The sequence below is a fragment of the Ovis canadensis genome, chromosome X (genome assembly GCF_042477335.2).
Source record: "Ovis canadensis isolate MfBH-ARS-UI-01 breed Bighorn chromosome X, ARS-UI_OviCan_v2, whole genome shotgun sequence".
In the NCBI taxonomy this organism is placed as follows: domain Eukaryota; kingdom Metazoa; phylum Chordata; class Mammalia; order Artiodactyla; family Bovidae; genus Ovis; species Ovis canadensis.
The window spans coordinates 17,930,886-17,956,950 of record NC_091727.1 but is presented as its reverse complement, the minus strand read 5'-3'; the positions used below and the strand labels follow the sequence as shown (position 1 = coordinate 17,956,950).

At 41.1% G+C, this 26,065-nt stretch overlaps 1 protein-coding gene across 35 annotated transcripts in view; it reads right to left on the bottom strand.

The window, feature by feature from the left end:
- PPEF1 (protein phosphatase with EF-hand domain 1) overlaps positions 1 to 26,065 on the bottom strand; it is a 147,528-nt gene that overhangs the window by 99,472 nt on the left and 21,991 nt on the right. For 8 of the 35 annotated variants that reach the window (XM_070289812.1, XM_070289833.1, XM_070289827.1 and 5 more), the window contains 4 exons: positions 19,994 to 20,077; positions 15,760 to 15,858; positions 14,684 to 14,760; positions 8,436 to 8,600 (listed from right to left, as the gene is read on the bottom strand). In XM_070289812.1, the coding sequence (XP_070145913.1) occupies positions 8,436 to 8,508 (73 nt within the window). In that variant the 5' untranslated portion in view covers positions 8,509 to 8,600; positions 14,684 to 14,760; positions 15,760 to 15,858; positions 19,994 to 20,077. Of the gene's footprint in view, positions 1 to 8,435; positions 8,601 to 14,683; positions 14,761 to 15,759; positions 15,859 to 16,022; positions 16,172 to 19,993; positions 20,078 to 26,065 lie in introns of those variants that run through there. The other 27 variants (XM_070289828.1, XM_070289841.1, XM_070289821.1 and 24 more) reach the window with 9 other exon arrangements.

Here is a 26,065-nt window from a genome sequence, read left to right as displayed (position 1 = left end):
TGTAATACAGTTAGTAATAAGGAAATAATAACTATTCTTTTCTATCAAGAAACCTTTCAAAACTTTCATACCCCTTAACACAGAAATTTCATGTCAAATCACCCAGATATGGAAATAATCCAAAATAAGGAAAAATCTTTACATGAAGAAATTATCCAATGTAAATTCTTCAAACCTAAATGTCAAATACTGAGGAATAATTAACTATATTATGGCCTATCCACTAATGAAACATTTAGCAATGGCTAAAACATTTACAAAGCATAACAATTTGAGAAATGTTTACACAATAATGTCTCAGTGCCAAAAGCGAGGCTATAAAAAATTTTTGATCATCCTAAATGATGATCAAAAATATACACTATATCAAAAAAAAACTGGGTAGCAGAATGATGAATGATTATTATTTCCAGTTGCTTTCTCAATCTTATAATATTTTTGAATGAGAAAAACTTTTTATGGTAAATATAAATAAACACACTGTATCAGTTTCCACAGATTACTATGGAATTTATAATAAACATTGATTGATATATTCAACAAAAGATAATGGAAGACTAAAAAGAAGGGAATACTCTGAACAAGTATGTGCTAAGAGATAATTCAGATGATGTCAGGGAATGTTTAACAGGAGGATTCCTACATGCTGTTTCTCATAAGCCCTTTGTTTCTTTTCACTATATTAAGGGGTGCATTTATCACATAAGGTCTTAATGTTGTAGGCTGGCCTTTTGGTCTTTCATATGGGTAGATTTGAACATTTTGATAAATTTCTTGTACTTTGATTTGAGAAATTCCTGCAGTTTGGCAAGAGACCTTTTGTATAGGCCAGGATTGGGGCCATAATTGTTTGGAAATAACAGTAATATTAGATCCAGTGTCAAGGAGACCAGAAAATCTTTTATTATTAATTTTGATATTTATATTTGGTCGGGCATATTCAGATACCAATGATGTCCATAAGGATTGTTTTTGATCTGTACTGCGGAATCTGCCTGTCCAAACATTATTAGAGGAGTTAATAGAAATGTAAGGCAAAATAAGTAATTGAGCAATTTCGTCTCCCCTTTAGAATTGCCATAGAATCTGAGATGACATCATAATTTGAATCTCTCCTTTATAATTTGAATCAATTATTCCAGGGTGAACAGTAATTCCTTTAGAAGTCAAACTAGATCGGTCAAATAAAAGACTGAAGGTTTGTAGGGGCAGGGGTCCAAAAACTCCGGTAGGTACTCTAGAAGGGACTGCTTAAGAGTAAAGGAAAAAATCATCTAGGGCTGGTATATTAACAGTAGCATTGCCGGATGTTGAGTGTTTGAGGGAAAAGATAGAATTTGCCCCTGGTTTTTGTTGTAGGGACCGGGGGGGGGGGGGGGGGGTGGTCCCCTGTTTGGAGTCACTTGGAATAGGTTTTCCATCAATATCAAATTTAGATTTACAATCTTTGGTCCATGCATTCCTCTATGGCAGCGAGGGCGAATTCTTGGAGGTTTTTTATTAGCCTTCTTAGGGCAGTCCCCTTTTCAATGGTTTTTATCTCTACATGTAAAGCATCCTTCATTTCCCTTTTTAAAGGTAGTAGCCTTTGTTTCAACTAGCATTTGCATCTTTTGAGTTTCTGATCCTAGATTCTGACAAGCCTTCAAATAATCAATAATAGTCCCAGTCTCACGAATTGCAGTGACAGCTCTCTGACATTATTGATTTGCATTCTCATAAGCAAGTAATTTCTCTAGCTGTTTCTTCTCCAATTACAGTATGGGAAATAGCAGTTTCTAATCTCGCTAAAAAATTAGTATAACTTTCATTAGGTTCTAACAAAGGAGAGACTTTTGGAGTTGTGCCTGTTAGCAGAGGAGGAGAATTTGGAGCAGCCAGGGCAGGGCTAGTAAGAAAATTTTGAAATATTTTATGTTGTTCTAATTGGGCCTTTTGTAAAGTTTTATCATCTAATTCATATTTATGCAATAAGTATTCTGTCTGTCGTTGAATATCGTGAGGGCTAGAAATCAACTGGAATGTTTTTTCCTTGCTTGGCGGCTCATTCAACATTTTCTTTGACCCGGTGCCAAATTTCTAAATCAAAACTGCATTTATCAGGGAACCAAGGATTACATTTAACCACTGTTTGAAAGCAAGCCTCTATTCATTGGCGTGAAACGAAAAGTCCCTGAGCTTTAAACAAATGGTGAAGTAAAGTAGAGAAATGATGGGGCTTTCCAGCCATTTGACCCATGTCTTAGTACCTACCGACCTCAATAGGTCCTGACCTCTATTGAGGTCCCGAGTCCCTCCAACTGAAATGCCACATATACCAGTGTCCCTGTTCTGGGACGCCACTTGTTGGGGTCCTTTAATTGACTGGGACCTGGCGGTCCAGAGTCAACGATAAAAACGTTAAAGAGAGAGCTGAAGGGAGGGAGAGAGAGAGAGAGAGAAAGAAAGAGCTCTGATGGAGCAAAGGTGTTTTAATGATTTCTCTGTGAGTATATAAAGGCTGTGGTACAAGAAGTTCCCTTCGACAATGATAAAGATCAGAAAACCAAATGTACAGCAACTGTTACCAATGGAACAAGGGATTAATAATGGTCACAAGGTCAGGAGACAATCCATATCTCAAGAAAGGGGATCAAGACTAAGCAGTTTTGTCGTAAAGAGAATGTTTACTAAAGGAGATTCAAGCCTGTCTCACATAATGACCTCAGTTCCTGGGAGCAGCATGCTGTCCCACTTAAAAAGAAACAAAGGACTTGTGAGAAACAGCACATAGGAATCCTCCTGTTAAACATTCCTTGACAAGATGAAATGAACCAGTTCTTCAAAGGACACAAACTACTGAAAATGACTCAAGAAGAAATAGAAAATACGACAATATACTTTACTATAACAAGTAAAGAGTAGAAAAAGTAATCAAAAAACTATCCACGAAGAAAGGCCCACGCCCAGATGGCTTCACTGACAAATTCTACCAAACATTTAAAGAACTAATTCTTCACAAACTCTTTTAAACTATAGAAGAGATGGAATACTTTCCAACTCATTCTATAAGACTAGTGAAAGAAAGTGAAAGTGAAAGTGAAGTCGCTCAGTTGTGTCCAACTCTTTGCGACCCCGTGGACTGTAGCCCACCAGGGTCCTCCGTCCATGGGATTCTCCAGGCAAGAATATTGGAGTGGGTTGCCATTTCCCTCTCCAGGGGATCTTCCCGATCCAGGGATCGAACCCAGGTTTCCCGTATTGCAGGCAGATGCTTTAACCTCTGAGCCACAAGACTAGTACTACCCTGATATCAAATTCAGACAAAGACATCAAAGGAAAAGGAAAATAGAGACCAATATATCTTTTGAATATAGAAGCAAAAATCCTAAACAAAATACTAGCAAACTGAATCCAGTAACATATAAAAAAGATTATATACCATGATCAAGTGGGATTTATGTCAGGAATACAAAGTTAGTTCAATATGTGAAATTCAATTAATATACTCAATGCTGCTAAGTTGCTTCAGTTGTGTCTGACTCTGTGCGATCCCATAGATGGAAGCCCACCAGGCTCCCCTGTCCCTGGGATTCTCCAGGCAAGAACACTGGAGTGGGTTGCCATTTCCTTCTCCAATGCATGAAAGTGAAAAGTGAAAGGGAAGTCGCTCAGTCATGTCCAATTCTTAGCAACCCCATGGACTGCAGCCTACCAGGCTCCTCCATCCATGGGATTTTCCAGGCAAGAGTACTGGAGTGGAGTGCCATTGCCTTCTCCGAATATAACACAGAATAAAAAACAAAACCACATGATCATCTCAATACATGTAGATAAGGCATTAGACAAAATTAAATACCATTTTTTAATTTTAAAAAAATCAATAAACTAGGATTCGGAATGAACTTCCTCAACCTGATAAAGAGCATCCATAAAAAAAGAAAGGTCACAGCTAGTATCACACTTAAAGGTGAAAGACTGAATGCTTTCCCCCTAAGATCAAGAACAAGACAAGGAAGCCTACTCTTGCATTTCTATTTAACAGTAACAGAGATTGTAACCAGGACAATCAACCAAGAAAGTGAAATCAAAGGCAAAGAATAGAAAGAAAAAAGAAAAACTACCTTTATTTGCAGATGACATGATTTATAAAGACAAAATCCTAAGAAATCCACTAAAAATCTATTAGAGCTAATAAATGAGCTTAGCAAAGTCTCAGGATATACGATCAATAAACATTCAAAGACCAACTGTTTTTCTGCACACTTGCAATGAATAACCCAAAATGAAATTAAGAAAACAGTTTCATTTACAATAGCATCAAAAAGAATAAATACCTGCGTTAAATTTAACAAAAGAAGAGTGAAACTCAAACTCTGAATACTACAAAACATCACTGAAAGAAATTAAAGACCTAAATAACGGGAAAAATACCCCGTGTTCATGAATCAGATGATTTAACTGTTTAAGAATACTTCCCAAATTGATCTACAGATTCAACATAATCCACACCAACACTCCAGCTGGTTTCTTTTAAGAAATTGATTCTAAAATTTATATGGAAATGCAAGGGACCCAGCCAAAACAATCTTGAAAAAGAGAAAGTTGAAGGATTCACACCTCCAATTTCTAAACTTTCTACAAAATCTACAGTAATCAAGATGGTGTGATATTGGCTGGACATATTGGATGGTCCAGGCAGGACATAGGAGTGGACATATAGATCAATGGAATGGAATTGAAAATCCAGAAATAAAACCCTGACACTTATGGTCAACTGTCTTTAGGCAAGAGTGACAAGATCGTTCAGTGGGGAAAGAATAGTCTTTTCAACAAATGGCCTTGGGACAACTATTCACATCCAAAGGATACATCTGTATCCCCACCTCATACCAGGGCTTCCCTGGTGGCTCAGAGGTTAAAGCGTCTGCCTGCAGTGCGGGAGACCTGGGTTCGATCCCTGGGTTGGGAAGATCCCCTGGAGAAGGAAATAGCAACCCATTCCAGTATTCTTTCCTGGAGAATCCCATGGACGGAGGAGCCTGGCGGGCTACAGTCCACGGGGTGGTGGACACAACTGAGCGACTTAACTTTCACTTTCTTTCCTCATAGTATATATGAAAATTAACTCAAAATTGATCAAGAACTAAATGGAAGAGCTAAAAATACAAAATTACTGGGCATCCTTGGCGATTCAATAGTTAAGAATCCACTTGCCAATGCAGGGGACATAGGTTCGATCCCTGGTCTGGGAAGACCCCACATGCCGCAAGGCAACTCAGCCCGCACACCACAGCTACCGAGCCTCGCTCTAGAACCCTGGAGCCACAATGACTGAAGCCCGTGCACAGAGAGCCTGTGATCTGCAACAAGAGGAGCCACTGCAACGAGAAGCCCGCAAACCACAACCAGAGTAGCCCCTGTTCAGTGCAACGAGAGAAAGCCAGCACACAAAGAAGACCCAGTATAGCCAAGAAGTAAATAAGTAATTTCTAAAAATTTCTTAGAAGAAAACAGAAGTACAAATAATCTTAGATTTGACCCAAAAGCACAAGTAAACAAAGAAAAAACAAACTGGACTTCATCAAAATTAAAACTTTTGTGCTTCAAAGAACATTATCAAGAAAATGAGAAGACAACCCACTGAATGGGTGAAAATATTTGCAAATCACACATTTGATAAGGAACTTGTAATAGAATATATTTTTAAAGTCTTACAAAAAATAATTTAAAAAGTAGCAAATGATCTGAACAGACATTTCTCCAAAGAAGACCTACAAATGGCTAATAAATACATGAAAAGATGCTCAGCATCTTTAGTCATTAGGGGCATGCAAATAAAAACCCTGAGATACCACTCCATACCCACTAGGATGGTTATAATCAAAAGAAGAGACAACAAGTGTGGCTGAGGATTTGGAGAAATAAGAACACTCATACCTTACTGATAGGAATACAAAATGGTGTAGCCACTTGGGAAAACAAGTTTAGACGTTTCTCAGAATGTTAAACATTGAGCTACCATATGACCCAGCAATTCTACTCAAAGGTCTATAACCAAGAGAACTGAAAACATGTATTTACATAATAACTTGTATATGAATGTTCATAGTAGCATTGCTCACTATAGTGAAAAAGTAGAAACAATCTAAATACCCATTAATTGATGAATGAATACAAGGTTACATATTCATACAATGGAATATTATTCAGCAACACAAAGGAATGAAGTTCTGGTTCATGACATGACATGGATAAACTTTGAAACACTATGCTGAATAAAAGAAGTCAGACATGAAAGACCCCATATTGTCTGATTATGTTTATATGACATGTCCAGAACAGGCCAAATTTATAGACAGAAGTAGATTTGTGACTGCCTAGGGCTGGGGAGGTATAGGGTAAGAGAGTAACTGCTACTGATTTGGGGAGCAGGGGGATGAAAATGTTCCAAAATTGATTGTGGTGATGGTTTATATAGCTCTATCAATATACCAAAAAAGTCACTGAATTTTACACTTTAAACTGGTGAATTGTGTAGTATGTGAATTATATCTCAATAAAGCTGCTATTATTAAAAAGTGATCCAGGAAAACAGTTTGTCATTTCCTCAAAAAGTTAACCACAAAATTGCCAAATGACCCTGAAATTTCACTACTAGGTATATATCCCAAAGAACTGAAAACACAGACTCAATTAAGTATACATACACTCGTGTGCATAGTAGCACTATTCACAATACCTAAAAAGGTGGAAAAAACCCAATGTCCATCAAATGAATGGACTGAAAAATGTGATACAAATAAAATACATACACATGATGAAATATTATCCAGCCTTAAAAAGGAATGAAATATTGGTGCATGCTACAGCATGATGAACCTCAAAAACATTATGCTAAGTAAAGGAAGCCAGAGGAAAAGGTCATATCATCTATGATTCTATTTACCTGACATGTCCAGAACAGGTAAATTCATAGAAAAAGAATACAGATTGGCAGTTGCCAGGGTCTGGGGGAAGAGGGAAATATGGAGAAACTGATTAATAAATAAGAGATTTTACTTTGCAGTGATGGAAAAGTTTGAGAACTAGATGAAAGTGGTGGTTACACAGCTTTGTATACATGCCAGTGAATAGTTCAGATGGTTAATTTTGTCTTACATGAATTTTATCTCAATAAATTATTTACAAGAAACAGCAATCGAAAATTCAAAATTAATGTTTTCATTTACATACAACATTTCAAAAGCTGAAATGCATTTCAGAAAAAGAATCTACATTTACATGTTGGGCTTGGCTTTTTTTTTTAACCTAAGAAATCTGGCTACATTTTTAAAACTCTGGGTAATCTCTACTCTCATAATAAATTACTACCATGGAATTAGTTCAGTTGGAGCTCTTGAAAGATTTATTTCATGACATGCTTACAGATTTCAAAGACTTAGTGCATCTCTGTTGCTCTACTGTCAAGGATTAATTTGCTAACTCACTGGCATTAAGTCAGCTGGGAGGGAGACCAGCATTTGATTTCCAAAGGAAAACATCCCACACTAATTAGGATAGAATACTCTGTATCCTAAACTCTGCATGTTAAGCCTGAGTGAACTGCTAAAACAAAGATGTGGAATAGAAACTGGGAAAATTATCTATTAATATAACCAAGATAACACAGGAATGCAGTTTAAGAGCAAGTTATTCACACAATCATCCTAGCCTGTTTGTTTTGGGTTTAATTTGCATGTGGAGACCACGTCTATTAAAGAAACATTCAAGTGAGTTTCAACTAGATTCTAGTATCTAGGAGAAAGAACCTCAGTATGAAGTAAACAAAGGAAATACAGAAGCCTCTAATTACATGGGGGGTAGTGGGGGGGCACATCATCTATTTAGAAACAACATGCTTTTGGGGAAGCAGATGATCTATCATTTCTCAAATTCTACCTAGAACATTCTGAAAACATGAAGCAAATCTCATGAAGTTTTTTTTTTCCCATGAAGTTCTGTACTGAACAGCTATAAATAATAATCTGATCATTGAGTTATAAAATCTAATAAAAATTCAATGATGCTACCAAATGTCACGTAGGTATGGACAGAGCTATTTATAAGTGTATTGAATAAACAGATATAAATTTACAGAGAGGCTTTCTTGTTCCCTGCCACTGAGTTTTAAATTGAGATTTTATATTGGTACATTTTCAACTGAAATCAAATCAAACATAAAATAGCTCTCAGATAATACTTTATGGCACATTATAAATTCAGAGCTACATCTTCCTAAAGGTAGTTTCCAACATTATCCCAATATTTAACCTTCAGTTCGAGTGATGATGTCTGGTGCACAATCTCTCTGGGCTGCTTGAGAACCATCTGAGTAATTGAGAAAGGGGCAGAGGGTGAACCCAGCTCGCCCTCCCCTTTTCATTCAGGAAGGCAGGCACACTCCTGGCACTCACCTTTCTCAGATTTCTTGTCTTTTGTTGCAGATGAAGTGCCACAGCCCATGTCTTCTAAATTAGGTGAGTTCATGAATTCAACTTCTCATTCTAGAACAGTGTGAAAAGTGCTTCCCTCTGCGCTGTGAAGAGCCCCTCCTGACTGATTCACCTGGGTCACAGATCCTGAGGAGGAGGACACACAAGGGGGGGAGGAAAGCGCCCGTTAACAACAAGGTATCTAAGGGCTGCTCAGCAGGATTCATTTTATGCTTCTCCTCAACTGCTGTTCATCATGTGATGTGGAAAGTGATCAGACATAATCTAATCCTGATTTATTTTCCAAAACACAGCAGCAGCAACACAGCAGATATAGGCTGCATTTCTGCAACACATAGATTATAGCTTGCTTGTGTCTAGGTCAGATCAATACTCTATAAAATAAGCATTAAAATGAAAAGAAAAATGGAAATTTAAGAGCAAGCAATTTTATAATTGAAATATAGGTAATGCAATATAAAGGATCTGACACAAATTAACAGCTTTGGTTTTAAGCTCAAAATAGTTATCAATGGCACCCCACTCCAGTACTCTGGTCTGGAAAACCCCATGGATGGAGGAGCCTGGTGGGCTGTAGTCCATGGGGTCTCTAGGAGTCCGACACGACTGAGCGACTTCACTTCCACTTTTCACTTTCATGCATTGGAGAAGGAAATGGCAACCCACTACAGTGTTCTTGCCTGGAGAATCCCAGGGACGGGGGAGCCTGGTGGGCTGCCGTCTATGGGGTCACACAGGGTCGGACACGACTGAAGCAACTTAGCAGCAGCAGCAGTTATTAATATATCTATCTAGGCTTTTGAATACACAAATTGGAAAATGACTATGAGACAACATATTTATACAGTTATGCCAAAATTCAAATCAAAATGATGTCAACTACAAACTGGCGCTTGTCAAGGGCATTTGCAGTCCGCTTCTGCTGGGAATGAATCCTGTGCTGCTGCAGCTGTTGACCTTCGACACACCCTAAACGGAGTTCAGGGTGGAGAGTGAGGCACTCTGTGCTCCAAGGAAACTAGTGGAATAGGCCTCTAGATTGACAGTCAGATATTTTCCAGAACTGATTTCATGATCCCAATCCTTGCATCTCTTCATATCTAGAAAAGCCTAGAAAAGTACTAAATCCCCTTATGATGACATCAGCTCCTGATTAGCAGAAAACCTTCTGTAAAATAAGTGTTTGATTGCATTAAACTCCCCATTCACCAAAGTCTTATATATTGACCTTGCCCCACTGCCTCTTTGAAGCAGTCTCTGAGAGCTATCTGAGGTGCTGTCTCCTGGGCTGCAGTCCTCATTTTGCCCCAAATAAAACTTAGCTCACAGCTCTCATGCTGTGCATCTTTTTTAGTCGACAATGAGTTCTCTGACACTGTTTCTCAGAATCAGCTGGCACTCTCGCTTAAAAAAAACGGAGGCTGAAGGCCTCCCTAGAAAAATGCCGTTTTCAAACAAGCTCTCCAGGCATTTCTGAGGCCCCTCCAAAGTCTGCCCTCACACTCACCAGGCCTTTTGATGGGTTAGCTGAGACTGCTATACTGGATCTTTCACAATCATCCCATGGGAGTTTTCAACTAAATTCCTTTCTGTAGTAACCCCACCTCATGACTTGTGGGATGATGTTTCCTTTATTTCATGATGTTCCAAACCAGCTGAGCTAATCTATTTGCATTTCTCGATGGTAACAAAGAGAACCACTGACTTGGGACTCTGCCAAGCCTGCCTATTTTTCTTTTAGTACTACACTAAAAGCTTCAAACTGTGAATCAATGAAAGAAGGGGGCAGAAAGAAATGAGCAAAATATTTGAATTATGGAAATTTTTTAAAACAACTATAACCTTAATAAACAGATATTCTGATCAGAGCTAGGCTTGATTCTATTATGGAATTAATTAACCCTCCTAAACTATGGGTTATGGAATTAATTAACTCTCTTAAATTTTGGGTTATTTCCAAATTCGATAGGCATTTCTTACATGTCTCTCTTATCTACATCATGAGTAAAAAATGTTAATAGGGTCAGCTTCAAGGGCAGAAAACCCTTGTGGCATTCCACTCCAGACCAATCTCCAGGATTAGTACAGACCCATCACAGTCACACTCTCCCAGAATATTCATTTAGTTAGGTGACAAATTTACCCATCATAAGTATCCACTTACTTATCTATAAGATGTATTGGGAAATTTTGCTAAATATTTTAATGAAATTAAGATATATAATCTGACACCTTACATTCCAGGCTGGGTTTCCCTCATGGTTCAGATGGTAAAGAACTTATTTGCCTGCCGTTCAGGAGACCTGGCTTTGAGCCCTGGGTCGGGAAGATCCTCTGGAGAAGGAAGTGGCAACCCACTCCAGTATTCTTGCCTGGGAAATCCACGGACAGGGGAGCCTGAAGGGCTACAGTCCATGGGGTCACAAGAGTCAGACATAACCGAACAACTAACACACATACACACACACACATATTCCAGGCTAGCCAGCAACAGCAGAAGATAAAGAAGAAAAGGAGAGGAAGGGAGAAGGAAGGAGGGAGGGAGGGAGGAAGAAAGAAAGGAAAACACTTTGCCATTATCATATAATGGCATATCATAGAATCACAGACATTTAAAGGTGGTTCATGTGTGCGTACTAAGTCACTTCAGTCATGTCTGACTCTGTGCAACCCCACGGACTGCAGTCCTCCAGGCCACTCTGTCCATGGGATTCTCCAGGCAAGAACACTGGAGTGGATAGCCATGCTACCCTCCAGGGCATCTTCCCCACCCAGGGATTGAACCTGCATCTCTTATGTCTCCAGCATTGGCAGGCGAGTTCTTTACCACTAGCACCACCTGGGCAGCCGCTTTAAAGGTCACAGAGACTTTTAAAATTACTTAGAATTTACACACAGGGCAAGAAAACCAAGATACTTACCTAATGTCATATAGGCAAACCGGCTGTCAAAGTCTGTTGCATATTAGCATCACCTGGGAAGCTTTTAAAACTCAATGCTCAGAGGCCACCTCACCAAATTAAGAGTCTCTGGGGATTTGAAGAATAGTGATGCCTGGGTCCCATCCCCAGAGATTCTGATGTCACTGGTATTGAGTGCAGTTTGGGCATCAAAAGTATTAAAAGCTCCCCAGGTAATTCTAATGTGCAGCAGAGCTTGACATTCTCTACTGGAAACAATGTTCCAGCAAACCCACAATGATGCCTAGTGATTATCATATTTTCCTCTAAATGCTTTGACTCCATCTGTTTGGAACGGAATTTTTCCAGAGGTCATGTCAGGCTTATAACGCAGTGGCTTCTGGGATCTACTCTTTTCTTGTTTTTGAAACTGAAGCACTATTTACCCATTGCCTCTGTTCTCTCCATCCTCAGACATTTCTCAAAGGTTATCTGCAGTGCCTATGAGAGCATGTCTGCTGGGTTTTTCCTCAACCTTTGAAGTAGGACATTTGGTCCTGGTGAGTTTCTCCATGTGCCTAGATCCATGCTCTCCTACATGAGTACTGCAACACTTACCAGGGGAGATTATTTTAAAAGGCACACTCCCAGGCTTTACTGCCAATACTTGGATTCAAGCAGTCCAAGGGGGCCTAGGAATTTGCAATTAAAAATGCACCCTTCATGAGACTTTGACACAAGCACTCCCCATATCTCAGTCTGAAAAACACTGCTCTGCATCTCTCCCTTGGGCTCTGCTTCCATTTTTATACGACTTTTTTCTACCCCGTTTTATGAATACACAGAGTTAGACACTGAGTAGGCAACACTGATGCAATGACAGGAAGTGATATACTTCAAACTCAATTTTTTCCCCAGGAAAAAAATTTCTCTCTCTAAAGGCATTTGGTTCTCAGCCACTCCTCAGTCAACTCATTACACAACAAACAAAAGTCCATATAAAAGATTCACTAAGAAATAAAAAGCATCAAACTTGAGTATATTTCTGCTAGATTGTAAGCTCCATGGCTACCTTTCTTTGTAAATACTCCTTGAATCTCTGGCACCTACACAGTGCCTTTCACGTAGCAGGTGTTTGAAAAATGCCAAGTGAATGAATGAATAAGGGAATAAATATTTGTAATCCAGGGCCCTTTAAAAAATGAATGCTAAACGTAATAGTCCATCATTCAATGCACAAATACATGCTATTTAATTACATAAAAGTCTTTTATTAAACCAGAAAATGGGTAGTACTTATATTCATTTTTAAAGAAAAATTTTAAATCATGACAGAAAGAAATGAGAATTGTTTGAGAATTTTTGATTATTTAGAAAAAATAATTTGCTATTGGAATTTTTACATTATTAATTGATAATAATTTAATTTCCTCAGGTAACAGGTAAAACAAAACAAATAAGAGTCACCCCATTTTATTTCTCACCAAAACAAGAGCTGATTATGGCCAGGTGCCACTCACTACTCCCACACACTACCCCCACACACTACCCGACCTAGACTGCAATCACACATGTTTGGAAGCAGTGTAAGTGCCTTTGAAGACAACCCTGGGTGGTATAAAGCTGATAAAAATGATCTGGGAATTTTCCATTATGCGGGACAATCTAAGCTCCTTCCATTCCCTGCCCTCTGTCAGCGTGAGATAAGTACTTAGTGTGCAAAAGGAGTCTGAAGAAATGATGCCCTAGGGCCTGAAAGGGGTTCTCTGGCTCAAGAGGCGGAGAGTCTCTGCAGCCTTCACCAAGACCTGAGGATGCCACGGTCGGTGATAAAAACCACCAAAAAGGTGGATCTTGGCAAAAAACAGCTTGAAACTTGCTCAGTGCTGCTGCCCCTACCAATACACACCAAGGATGATTCTAAAGTACAAACATAAAATAGTGACTCATCGTTGGCACTCACTCATAATCTGCCAAAGGAAAAGTCTTCTGAGGTTTCTGCTAAAAGGTTCTACTGTGGGGGGCAGGGGAGGAGTAGAAGGAGCCAGGAGAACTGGAGGGCAAGACTGTTTGACACGGTTCAGTTCCTTTCATTTAATCACTATTCATTTCCCAATGCAAAAATACAAGGAAAGAACAAACGATGGCCCTTGGAGCCAATCCAACCTTGGCCTCCAAGCACCCTTCAAGTACTAGCCCAGCCTCCCTGAGCTGTTCTTACTTATTCTTGGTTTTCCTTCTAAGTGCATCTCTACTGAAGGCCCACGCCTTCCTCAGCCACCATGACCTTGATTCTGCTCCACCTCTGGCATTCTAGATGTGAACTGCATGGTTTCCCATGCGAGAAACTCAGCTTTTCCTAGAGATGATGACTTCTGTGAGAAATCTGTACTCTAGCTCTGGCCCCAAGAACCCCAAATTCAGAACCCACGGTCATCAACTGGCAACAAAGCCCAGTCCCCAGTGTAGGAGGTGAGCACGTCTAATTGTTTAATTCTCCCCCCTCAGAGCATGAGACACAAGGAGCACAGACACCTCTTCAGGCTCACTCTGCTGTAGCATGCTTTTTGGCATCTGCTGAAACAGAGGTTCTACAGCCTGAGGTCTGTGGACTAAACATGACGAAGGGGCATAGAGGGGGTAGAAGAGTCCCTGGCAGACTGCTCTAGAAGGGCCCTTTCCACCACTACCCCTCCAGTATAATCCTGTAAGCATGTACTCCTGTCTGAGTTCTTCAATGAATAAGGGGAATTCTGTAAGACTAAGCTGATGATTATGCCTGGGTCCATGAAAGGGGAAGAAAAACAAGGAAACCATACTGACCACCAGAAGCTATCCAAGGGTGTGTGCTGTTCTCCCAGACAGGATTATAATCAGGAGGCAGCTAGGCCAAGTGCCAGGTTTTCCAAAGAACGTTTGTGGGAGAATTGTATGTGGTTTATGATTCTCGAACTTAGACCAAAAAAAAAAAAAAAAAAAGCCCTACCATCAAATAAGTTCAGGAGAAGCAGTATTCAACAGGTTCCTTCACTGCAGGACTTCCCAGAACCTTCTGAATGTCAATGTGTATCTCTAACATGAATCTCTAAGAAAAAGCTAGAATGTTCACTCTTTCCCAAACAGCCAAACAGGGGACCCTCTTGAGGTAAAGTATTTCAATAACATCTATCATTCATAACTGCTAATGCTGGCCCAATGGAGACTGGGGTTTAGAAGTCAGACAAACCAGAGTTTAAATTCTTCTCAGCTAGTTATTAATTCCTCTGCACCTCAGTTTTCTCATAAGAAAATAGAGATAAAAACACTTACCTTACAGACTTGTACTAAAGACTAATGAGAAGATTGATGATGGAAAAACACAACTGGCACAGAGCAATTCTTCTTAGCTGAGGGGTTAAGAAGAGCCATGCATGAGTTGGTACCTATTGTGGTCCAAGTGTTGAAACAAAACCTGTTTGCTCTTATCTCTTTCTTCAGAATGCACTGTCCAGGGACCTCCCAGAGACTAAACCCTGTGGGTGTCTACTGGTTCTGGGATAACTGCAGATTCACAAAGAAATGGACTCTTTTCCCTCCAGAGAGCTTTTTTTATTATTACTGGTAAAGAAAAAACACTTTACCAGTAACAATAACAGTTAAAATCACAACCGTTTATTAAGGGACTATTTACCCAGCACAGTGGATACTTTATATTTCTATTATTCCAGTTAATCATCACAGCAACTTTCAAGGAATATCATCACTCTGTATTAATAAAGATGAAAAAACTGAGACTGAGAAATTAAATGAGACTCCATGGCACAGCTGATCAGTGCAGGACTGAAGACCCATTCTATTTAATGCTTTAAAAAAAATGTCTATTCCACCAAAAAGTTAGCTGTGCTTTGGTTTCAGGATCCAATTTGATCTACAGAAGCACAAAATCACCAAAAAGAAATCTTGAACATTGCAAGGGATTCCATGTCCCTTTTTTACAGACAGATGGAAATCCTGTGGTCCTGTGCAACAACAACAGGGCAAGGAAAATTTCTGAATCTTCAGTTGTGTAGTGGGCAATGCCTATGAAGGGTCTGGAAGAGTTTCTCAAAGTATCCCTTCTCTCATTTTTTAGCTCTCACCCAAGTGACCACAGAGTTTTCCCGAGTATCGAGTTCATTTGAAATAGGCTACACTGCTTCATAATGCAAATTCACCTGTACATCTTTTGTAAGACAATGACAACTGATTTGCAATCACCATCTTCGAGAAAAATCTTTTTGAGAAAATGCAAAGCAACAAAATAAACTTCAAGGAGTGCACCTTTCTCGTTCCATTGCTACACAACATATGTTTATAATGTAGACTTCTGCTTGCCCCAAATACCTAAGAACAAACAAACATATTACCTGCTTCTTCTGCTTGGCCAATGTAGAGGTTTATCCTCACCCCAGGCGCTTCAAGAGAAACAAAATCAGGAAAAAAACTTCTCTGAGGGATGCAGAGATCTGAAAGAAAAGAGGTACAATTTCAGCTCTCTCTGGAGCATCCCCCTACACACACACATACACACACACACAGACACAGACACACATACTCTATACATCTCACATCTCTACGGCTCTGTGCAGGGAGAGCTCTTGATTAAATATATCAAAAAACAAATACATACACATACACACAAAGAAATAACTCAAACAGGCTTTGCCTTTCAGCCTGGAAGACGAGCCCAGAGCTGCAGATCTGGGAGAGGCTGCGCTGGCCCGTGAGCCGCAGCTGTCTGCCCCAACCCTGCCCTGTTCCCAGCAAAGAGATAAAGGGAAGCACTCAAGTAATGGGCTTTGGTCACATGACTGCTTCCAAGGGGACCAGGCTTTGTATAGGCAAGACCGAGCCACTGTTTGCATAAATAATCTGGTCAGTACAAAATACAGAATGAATTTTGGTAAATAAGAGCAGAAAAGCATTTAGTAACTGACTTTTAAGTCAACTGAGGATAATTTTCAGGAAACATTATAGTAAGCTGAGCACAATTAAGAGAAGGAAGTGGGAACACTAAACATTCCTCCTTAGGACTTGAAGAGGCATGGTTTAAGGGTGTAGCCTTTGGGCGCCACGCTACAAATTTACTTCTATGGCATTTTTATTCCTCTGCTTGTTGGAGAACATGAAACTGACTCCTCCTAAAACCAAGTTCATCTGTGGAGTTTATGATTAACTGCTCTATCCAAAACTTTATTCCGTTTCTTAATCTGCACCTGTTTCCCTGAAGTTGAGGAGTATCATAGAAAAGGGAGGACTGAAACTGGGCAGGACCGTGCAGAGCCCTCCCAAGCACAAAAGCCCCTCCATGTCCTGTTTCTTATTTGTAGAAAAAGGTCCTGGTCTCCTAGCCTCCTTGAGTTCAAAGAGCAGATGCAGGCAGTTAATGATGTGGACAACAGAGTCTCAGGACTCCCAGTTCCTCCCAAAGCGATACAGATAATCTGACGCATATCTCAGAGTTGTTCTGCAGAACTAAGATCCCTTACCCAGTGGAGGATGGTGGCTCCTCGCTGACTACAAGCATGTAGACCCCAGACTAGTTGGAATCAGAAGGTGGAGATCCCTGAAACACCCCACAGCTACCTCACCAGCAACCAGTCAAAGGATGATCTACAAGCAGATCATGCATGCTGTGACCCTCGCCCCAATACTGTCTTTAAAATCCCTGCCTGAAAGCCATCAAGGAGTTCGGATCTTTGGAAGCATGAGCTGCCCTTCTCCTTGCCTGGCCCTGCAACAAACCTTTGTTACAAACACCTGCTGTCAGTGTTTGGCTTTCTGCACCGTGGCCACGTGAGCCCTTGCTCAGTAAAAAAAAAAAAGAAAAAAAATGTGTCTGTGAGAGGGAGATTCACCTCCCATCATCAGCATAACGGAAGCGGAAAGCTGACCTGTGGTTCTGCTGACGTTGAGAAGGAAGAGGAGGGAGACACGACTGAAAGACTGAAGTGCCAGTGTCAGTACTGTATGTCACCAGCCTCAGTTCTGCTATCTTTGGAGGCAATTCAGGGGTGAGAGATCTTGCTCCTCAAGTCTCAAGTTGCCTGCTGCTGCACCAACAGCAATATTCCTCCCAAACTCTTCCCAGCTGGTTACACACCACGTGCGTTTTTGAGCTTACTGGCCTTAGGCATGCTGAGCTAGGATTTAAAAGTCTCCAGCCATAAGCATTTCATAACCCCACCCAAGCTGCTCTTTAGCCAATTCCTTTTTGCAATTGAGAGCCGCAGGAGATCCAGTAAAGTGGTTACCTAGCTTACTATTTAATCTAATGGAGTCACTTTAAAAAATAACTGGAAAGGCAGTTCTGGGCTTCAGAACTCCTATTAGCATATTAAATATTACAAGAGGGCCTCATTATGAGGCAATACAACCATGGCAGAGGCTCCAGGACCAGAAACTGGTAAGGCTGCCATAAGCACTATAAACGATAATACAATTACCCAGGCTCCCCCAAAATAATGGACAATGTCACTATACGGCTGGATTTCCAGCCAAATGCCTATTCAAGCCACGTGATTAAATGGTGCCTATGTCTAGCTACAGTTGTTCAAATGTCACCTCCTCTGTGTGAAGCCTTTCCTAAATCACCAAAGCGGAGTTAGTCATTCTGTCTTCTGGCTCTCCAACCCATGTGTGTGTCCAATTATAGAACTTCCCAAAGTGTGCTGTAATTTGTCCTTTTACATGTGAAATCCTGAAAGAAAAGGATCCATTTCATTCCTCTTGGCATCTCTGCCTCCAAATGCATAAGAGCATTTGAAGGGGAGCAGGTTTTGCCACCCAAAATATGCCATTTAGGCATAGGAATAATTTTGAGCTAAAGGCAATCAAAAATCCAGCAGATTCAGGAAAAGCTCTTTACCTCCCCCTCAACAGCCTAAATTTACATTGGAAAGGGGCCTTGTACCAGGAAGAGAACTATTACCAGAGATACCTTTTTACCTAAGAAACTTATTTGCGTAACAGGGCAACCCTTGTTTTCCAAATCTCTCCTCTGCCTTCCTGTGAATGTCCTTCCTTTTCTCTGTATCCCCAGACTCCCAACCGCTTTCCTTAGCTCAGGACATTATATAAGCTCCAATCGAGTGCGTGCACGTGTGCTCAATCACTCAGTATGTCCGACTCCGTGTGACCCCCCGGACTGTAGCCCGCCAGGCTCCTCTGTCCATGGGATTTCCCAAGCAAGAATAGTGGAGTGGGGTGCTATTTCCTCCTCCAGGGGATCTTCCCTATCTTTGAGTCTTCATATGTTTATAGGGTTTCTGTATATACATAATTAAATTTGTTTTTCTATTAACCTGCCTTATATAACTACTATACTAGCCAAAGAACCTAGAAGGGCAAGAGAAAATTTTTCTGCCCCTAAAGTACTCACTAAATATTTAATCATAGAAAGAAAGGAAGGAAAGAACTTATGATTTAGGTAGGTGGTTGTTTTAATTGCCAGTCTCTGGACCATGAATTGGACTGGCTGTGAACTTTACATGATTTGTCTAAAATTTAGAGTTTGTTTACAATGAAGACTTTTACCATATTTTCCCACTGTATGAGGAACACTGAAATATTACTTTGAGCACCACAAAGACTCCTGTAGCCAGCCTCAAATTGTTAAATGAACCAGCACTGACATATAGGAACAAATCACAATAACAACATTTATTGATCATGTTATAGAACATTATATAACATTATATAACATCATGTTATAGAACATGTTTATAGAACATTACCATGTTCTAGACACTTGTTGATTTTAAAGGTGTTAATCTTATTTAATCCACACACTATCCTATGAGGCATATACTATTATTATTCCTACTTATGCATTAGAAACTGGAGCCCAAAGTCCAACAGCAAATGAGTGGCAGAGCTGGGATTTCAACTCGGGCACTTTGACTCTAGAACTTCTACTTATAATCATTTTGTGGCAGGAGGTAGATGGGCACCCCTCCAGGGTAAAATGATTTGAGATTCATTCCCTGTGGACTAAAACTCCAAGGTAAGAACAGCAGGACAAATAAGGGAGAAGGCTGGGCCCTGCCCAGACCACATATTTCTCAAAGTGAGGAAACCTCCCCAACCACATATCTGCATAAAGGCTTCTGGGAAGTCAAAGGGGGAGTGATGCCAAGGAATGCTCTACCCAGACGCCTTTTCAGTAGAATCCATTTGGCTAAAAGATGCCTGCACACACATGGGAGGATCTTGAGATTTACCAAATATGGACTGTGAACCAAGCAAATCAAAATGACTGGCCAAAGGAAATCTGGAAGAAATGTCCCATAAAAATAATTCAAACTGTAACGAGGGTGCGACTCAGTAACTCTGAGTCCACTTGTGTATCTATCCACACATACTGTACTCTTTTTCCTGTTAAATAGTTTACTTGTTTCACTACTTTCTTTGTAGGAATTCTTTTCTGCAAAGCTGAAGGGCCAGGCCCTTGTCACTGACCACTGGTCTAGCGGCTAGGATTTGGTGTTCTCAGGGCTGCTACCCGGCCTCAATCTCTGGCTGGGAACCCAAGCTCCACTCCAAGTCACTGCAGGCCAAGGCCATCCGAGATCAATTACAGTATACTGCTTCAGTCAGCACCTGTGTGTTTGCAAAATGAAGCTGCCAGCCTCTTCGGACGCTCTCCTACTTTCCTCCAGCTAGGCAGGGATGTGTTCCCCCAGCCTGAAAAAAGAAAATATAATGGGCAAAATAACGTTAACTCACCCAATAACAGACTAATACCCCCAACAGGCAAGGGGGGTCAATTTCTCTCTCAATGGGCACAGTGTCATATGAAAATAGCCAATGGAAAGGTGAGAGATCAGTTTCCTCCTGGGAAAAGGCCATAGAAATATCAAATCATTCTGAACTAAGATGCACTGTGCTTTTCTATGCAATTCAACACATTTTTATTGCTCTCCCTCTATTTGGCAGGCACTGTGTTGAAAGGACAAGGAGATAAATGGTAAACAAAATGGATATGATTAGGTGAGGCAAACACACAGGTAAATAAGAAATCAAAATAAAATTACAAATAAAAGTACCTCTGCTATTGGAATATAAGCACCAGGAACCTAAAACACTGACAGGCACATAACAGATATTTATTACATGAATAAATGAAAGCAATACGGTATGACAAAATCTCTAATAGGACAGGCAGGGGGCACAGAGAAAGAGCCCTGCCCCTGAGAGGAGGGTGAAGTAAGGCTTTCTAGAAGTGAAACCCTAAGGCCGGAGGATTACATAGCCAGAAGTTAGGAGTTAACCAGAAGAAAAGAGTGAAGGAGAATAAAAGGTCTCCTGTAGATACGTACCTAACAAGGATGTGCAACAGCAGCAGTGAAACAAAAATCAGAACGAACTGAGTTCCTAATTATAACGCTGCAATTAGACTTATAAGCAGATAAAACTGTCCATCTGCTGACTGAGAAATGGTGGCTGCACAACCTCTACAGCCTGGACTCACTCACTCTTTCCTGGCTGTCTTGGTGGTCTCTCTTTCTCACTTACCCACTCACCTATTGGGTTTCCCTTCACCTTTCAAATAAACTTGGTCTCAAATGTTTGTCTTGGGGTCAGCTTCTGAGGGAACCCAAATCAGGACACTCAGTTAGTCTATAGTAGTAGCAAGCTATAGCAAGGCATAGAGGAACAGAGAAGGCTGGTTTTCTCACAAGGGAGAAATTGGGCATGGCAGGTAAACCTCTACTATTTCACAAGCTTCCTGGAGCTGGCCACAGTTCCAACTTCTATAAAGGAAAAGTCATTCTAATGAGCAGCTCCTATTATTGGTCATGACACAGCTAAGGAAAATATGCTAGAATCCAGGCAAAGCAACTGGACTTGGGAACAGACTGAGAAGAAACGATGTGTGCGGATCTGCTTGGTGGTGAGTAGTACTTAAACTAAAGTGTCTGCCCGCTCATGGTGCCTGATACCTTAACTCCTGATAGCACCAAAGTGGGGAGTTCAGATTGGGCTGGCCTCCCAGCTCTGGCGACTCTCAGCTAGCCCTCTAGTGCTGGGGCTGTTCCCAACTAAGGCTCAGCAGCTCACGCAAAAGCCAATACTCAAGAGATGAGTGGTGGTTGGAAGAAAAAGGCTGTTTTATTCAGGAGGCCAACAACCTGGGGAGAAGGTGGACTAGTGTCCAAAACCCAACTCTGAAGACTCTGCTCAACCATGAAAGTGTTTAAAGGGAGAATTATTTGGGGAAGGGGCCAGCGTCTCCCTTATCTTCCACTATGTTCAGACTTTCTTCTGAACGGCTGGTGGTGAGGTAACAAGGTGGTGTCCCAGGATGCTTGTGCATGGCCTGAAGCTGCCATCCTCTGCCCGGGTGGGGCCTTAGCTCCTGCAGAAGAGCTCAGAGACACTGTTCTGTGCGCCCCCTGAGGAGGAGCCAGGACCGTGCACTGCTGTTTCTGGGCCGCTCCTCCCCAGTTTCTGCATTTCTTCACTTGATTAGCAACTGTTCAAAGCTCGCCTTTGGGACTCAGGGAAGAGCAAGGGGGCTGAATGAAGCCTGTTTCCTACAATAAGAAACAGGGGACACAGAAAGGATTTGTACCCTAGAGAGCCCCACAGGATCCTGCTCCATTTCAGGGCCAGTGATAAGCAATCACATCCAATCCCAGCTTCCTGGCACTTCTTGCTGTTGTTTGGTCAGTCGTATCGGACTCTCTGCAACTCCATGGACTGTAGCCCACCAGGCTCCTCTGTCCATGGGATTTCCTAGCACCTAATAGTCTCCAAACTGAGGTACCTGCCCCACAGCAAAAACCAGATCTGTTGGACAACAGAAAGCAAAGTAACAGAACTCATATTTTCTAATTCTTTTTGAATTTTCTACTTCCATAATGTACACTTTTGGTAATATACACAAAATAGTTTAATAGTATTAGTTGTATATAAATAAATATAATTATCAGATATCCATTCTAAGAAACTTTCATTGAGAGAAGTTCATGATCAAAAACATTTGAAGAACTTTGATTTAAAGAGCCTGCTTCTTTTGAAGAGAGGGAAGGAATACTAAGTAGTTTTACATTTTAATAAAGAGAAAGAATCAAGCCTATTTCCAGGGATGATTTCTGGGTATTGAAAAACCACATTAAGTAGGAGAAAAGAGAGGCCAGATTTGGCAAGTCATTAGAAAGTTATTAAAATAAATCAAAGACGGGTTATAAGTCACTATCAGGTGAAAGAAATTCATAAAGGTCAGTGCTGGCCACATCTGTCTATTGGGGTCACCTGGTCAGCAGCCACAATGACAGGCTAAAATAGCTGTCATGTGTTGAAGTTTATAAATTCATCACTGAAAAGGCTCCATCTTGGGTATAAAAGTTGAGCTTTCCATGGCTGTCACTTAATAAATAGCATATTAGTAGATATTAGAATTTAACCACTGGTAATCTAACCCTACGGAGAAGGCAATGGTACCCCACTCCAGTACTCTTGCCTGGAAAATCCTATGGACTAAGGAGCCTGGTAGGCTGCAGTCCATGGGGTCGCTAAGAGTCGGGCATGACTGAGTGACTTCACTTTCACTTTTCACTTTCATGCATTGGAGAAGGAAATGGTAACCCACTCCAGTGTTCTTGCCTGGAGAATCCCAGGGACGGCGGAGCCTGGTGGGCTGCCATCTATGGGGTCTCACAGAGTCGGACATGACTGAAGCGACTTAGCAGCAATCTAACCCTGAGCCACCAGGATAAGATGGCTGGATGGCATCACCAATGCAATGGACGTGAACTTGGGCAAACTTCGGGAGATGGTGAGGGACAGGGAGGCCTGGCGTGCTGTAGTCCACAGGGTCGCAAAGAGTCAGACATGACTGGGTGACTGAACAACAGTCGAACCCTAGCTTTGTCCAAGATGGCTTGACTCAAAAAACAAAACTCCTTAAATTAACCTTGAATGTTCATAAATCAAACGAAAGAGTAACACAGAGTAAGGACACACTACCCTGTCTCTTCCATAGAATAAAGCTATAAAACCTGGACAGAATCCGTGGACCAGCTATTTGAAGACTGTGGTAAATTTCAAGATGGCCCCCAATGATCCCTGCCTCCTGGTATTCATGCTTTTGTGTAATCTCCTCCCTTTCAGTGTAAGGCTTGACCTAGTGACTGACTTCTAGTCAACAGAATATGGCAAATGTGTTTGGCTGTTACTTCTGTGACTAAGTTATGAAAGATTGTGACTTTCTGTCCTGTAAGCAGACTCTCTCTATTGCCTTCACAACTCGTATGTTTTTGATGAAATAATCTGTCGTGCTGGAGAGGCCCCCACGGCACAGGACTGAGGGAAGTCATGGGCCAAAAGCCAGCATGGAACTGAGGCCCTCAGTCAAACAGACCTCAAGAAACTAAAATCTTGCCAACAACCATGTGAGCTTGGAAGCAGATCCTCCCCTAGTGAAGCCTTAAGATGACTGCAGCAGCTTGTGAGAGACCCTGAAATAGAGGGTCCATGTAAACTGCACCTGGATTCGTGACCCAAAAAAGCTGTGAGATCATAAATGTGCATTTTAAGCCTCTAGTTTTTTGTTATTTTTTATACAGCAATAAATAAGTACCACAAAGATTCTGGAAATAAACAGCAAAAGGCATTCTGAGAAGATGAGTTTGAAGTACTGCCACACTGGTGATGAGTTAACCATTTTCTTATCTCCAATTTCCACAGCCTGGATTTAAGGAAGCATAAATTCATATCAAAAGCACAGTGAGCTAACACCTATTAGATTTTTTTAAAACTCTAATAATACCCAGTACTGGCTAGGATATGGAGCAACTAGAACTCTTATACTTTGCTGGTGGGAAAACAAAATAGTGCAGCCATTCTGAAAAATAGTTTGATAGTCTCTCATACAGTTGAATATGTACTTGCCATATGACATAGTAACCCTAGCCCCTGGGTATTTACTCTAAAGGAATGAAAGTTTATATTCACATAGAAACCTGTACTCAAGTTCATATGGTCAAATACTTAAAACAACCCGAATGTCCTTCAGTGGATAAACGGACATACAAACTGCAGGACAGCCATACAATGCAATATTAATTACCAATAAAAAGGAACACACTACCGATAAAGACAACCTGGGTGAATTTCAAAGGTATTATGCTGAAAGAAGTCAGGCTTAAAACGTTGAGTACACTTATATGACATTCTCAAAAAGACAAAACTGTAGTAATGGAGAGCTGATTAATGGCTGCCAAGGCTTATGGGGTGAGGGAAAATGTGACTACAAAGGAAGGGCAAGGAGTTTTGGAGGTGATGTTCTGTATCCTGATTATGGTGGAGGTGACACTAACCTAGCCAAGTGTTAAAATTCACAGAACTGTACAAGTCGGTTTTACTGTACACTAATTTAAAAATAATTTTTTAAAAAAACTTCCGAGCTGCCCTTGGTGCCTTAGTGCCTTTGGGTCTGCAGACATTAAAGTCTGCATGGGCTGACTGTGACTGCCAAGGGTCTTCCTAAAGCAATGCCAGAAGCAGTGCCTGCCACTGTAAACTATGAGCACTAAGGAATACACTTGTCCTTGTGTTGGACTTCACTTTTAGCTATCCATGGGCAAAACTCAAAATCAGAGACCCCAGTGAGAAAAAGCAACCCATCCATCCTTTAACAGATACTTACTGAGCAAGTTCCAGCTATGAGGCAGATACAAAACTGAAAACATTCTGATTCATTTCCCTACCAGATTCATAGTGTAACGAGGGACACAGGCCATCCACAAATAATTTTAAGACAAAAGGTGTAGGTATGAGGCAGGAGACAGACATGCCCCAGGCTGAACAGTTTCTCCGCAATGGACAGAAACTGCATAAAAGCGGGATGATGGAGGAGGTTGGGCCCTACCCAGATAAGAGATAAAAGACCACATATTTCTACTTCTCAAAGTCAAGGAGATCTCCCTGACTACACATGCGCAGAAAGGCTCCTTAGAGGTCCAAAAGAGAGGGGACATCACCTCACAGTAAGTGATGTCAACTTCCCATAAGCCTCTTCACCAGAGTCCACCTTGGCAAAGAGATGAGTATGCACACGAGAGGATTCTGAGATATGCCAATACAGACTCAGAACGAGACAAATCAAAATGACTGGCCAAAGGAAACCTGGAAGGAATGCCCCACAAAAGTGATTCAAGGGGTTTCCCTGGTGGTCCAGTGGTTAAGAAATCCACCTTGCAATGCAAGGGACACTGGTTCAATCCCTGGTCTGGGAAGATCCCTCATGTTTCAGGGCAACTGAGCCCATGCACCACAACTACTAAGCCTGCATGCCTAGAACCCGTGCTCTGCAACAAGAGAAGCCACCACGACGAGAAGCCTGTGCACCAGAACTACACAGTAGCCACCACTCGCTGCAACTGGACACAGCCTGCGAGCAGCGACAAAGACCGAGCGCAGCCCAAAGTTACATAAATAAATAAATATTTTTTAAGTGATTCAAACCACCAGGAGGGCACAACTCTCTCTGAGCCTGCCCATGTGTCTATCCACATGTACCGTACCCTTTACCTCCTAATAAACACTTGACTTGTTTTACTACTTTCCATTTTCGTGTGAATTCTGCAGAGCCGAAGAGCCAGGGCCTTGTCACTGACCACTGGTCTAGTGGCTGGGATTTGGCGCCTTCACTGTCTATAACCGGCC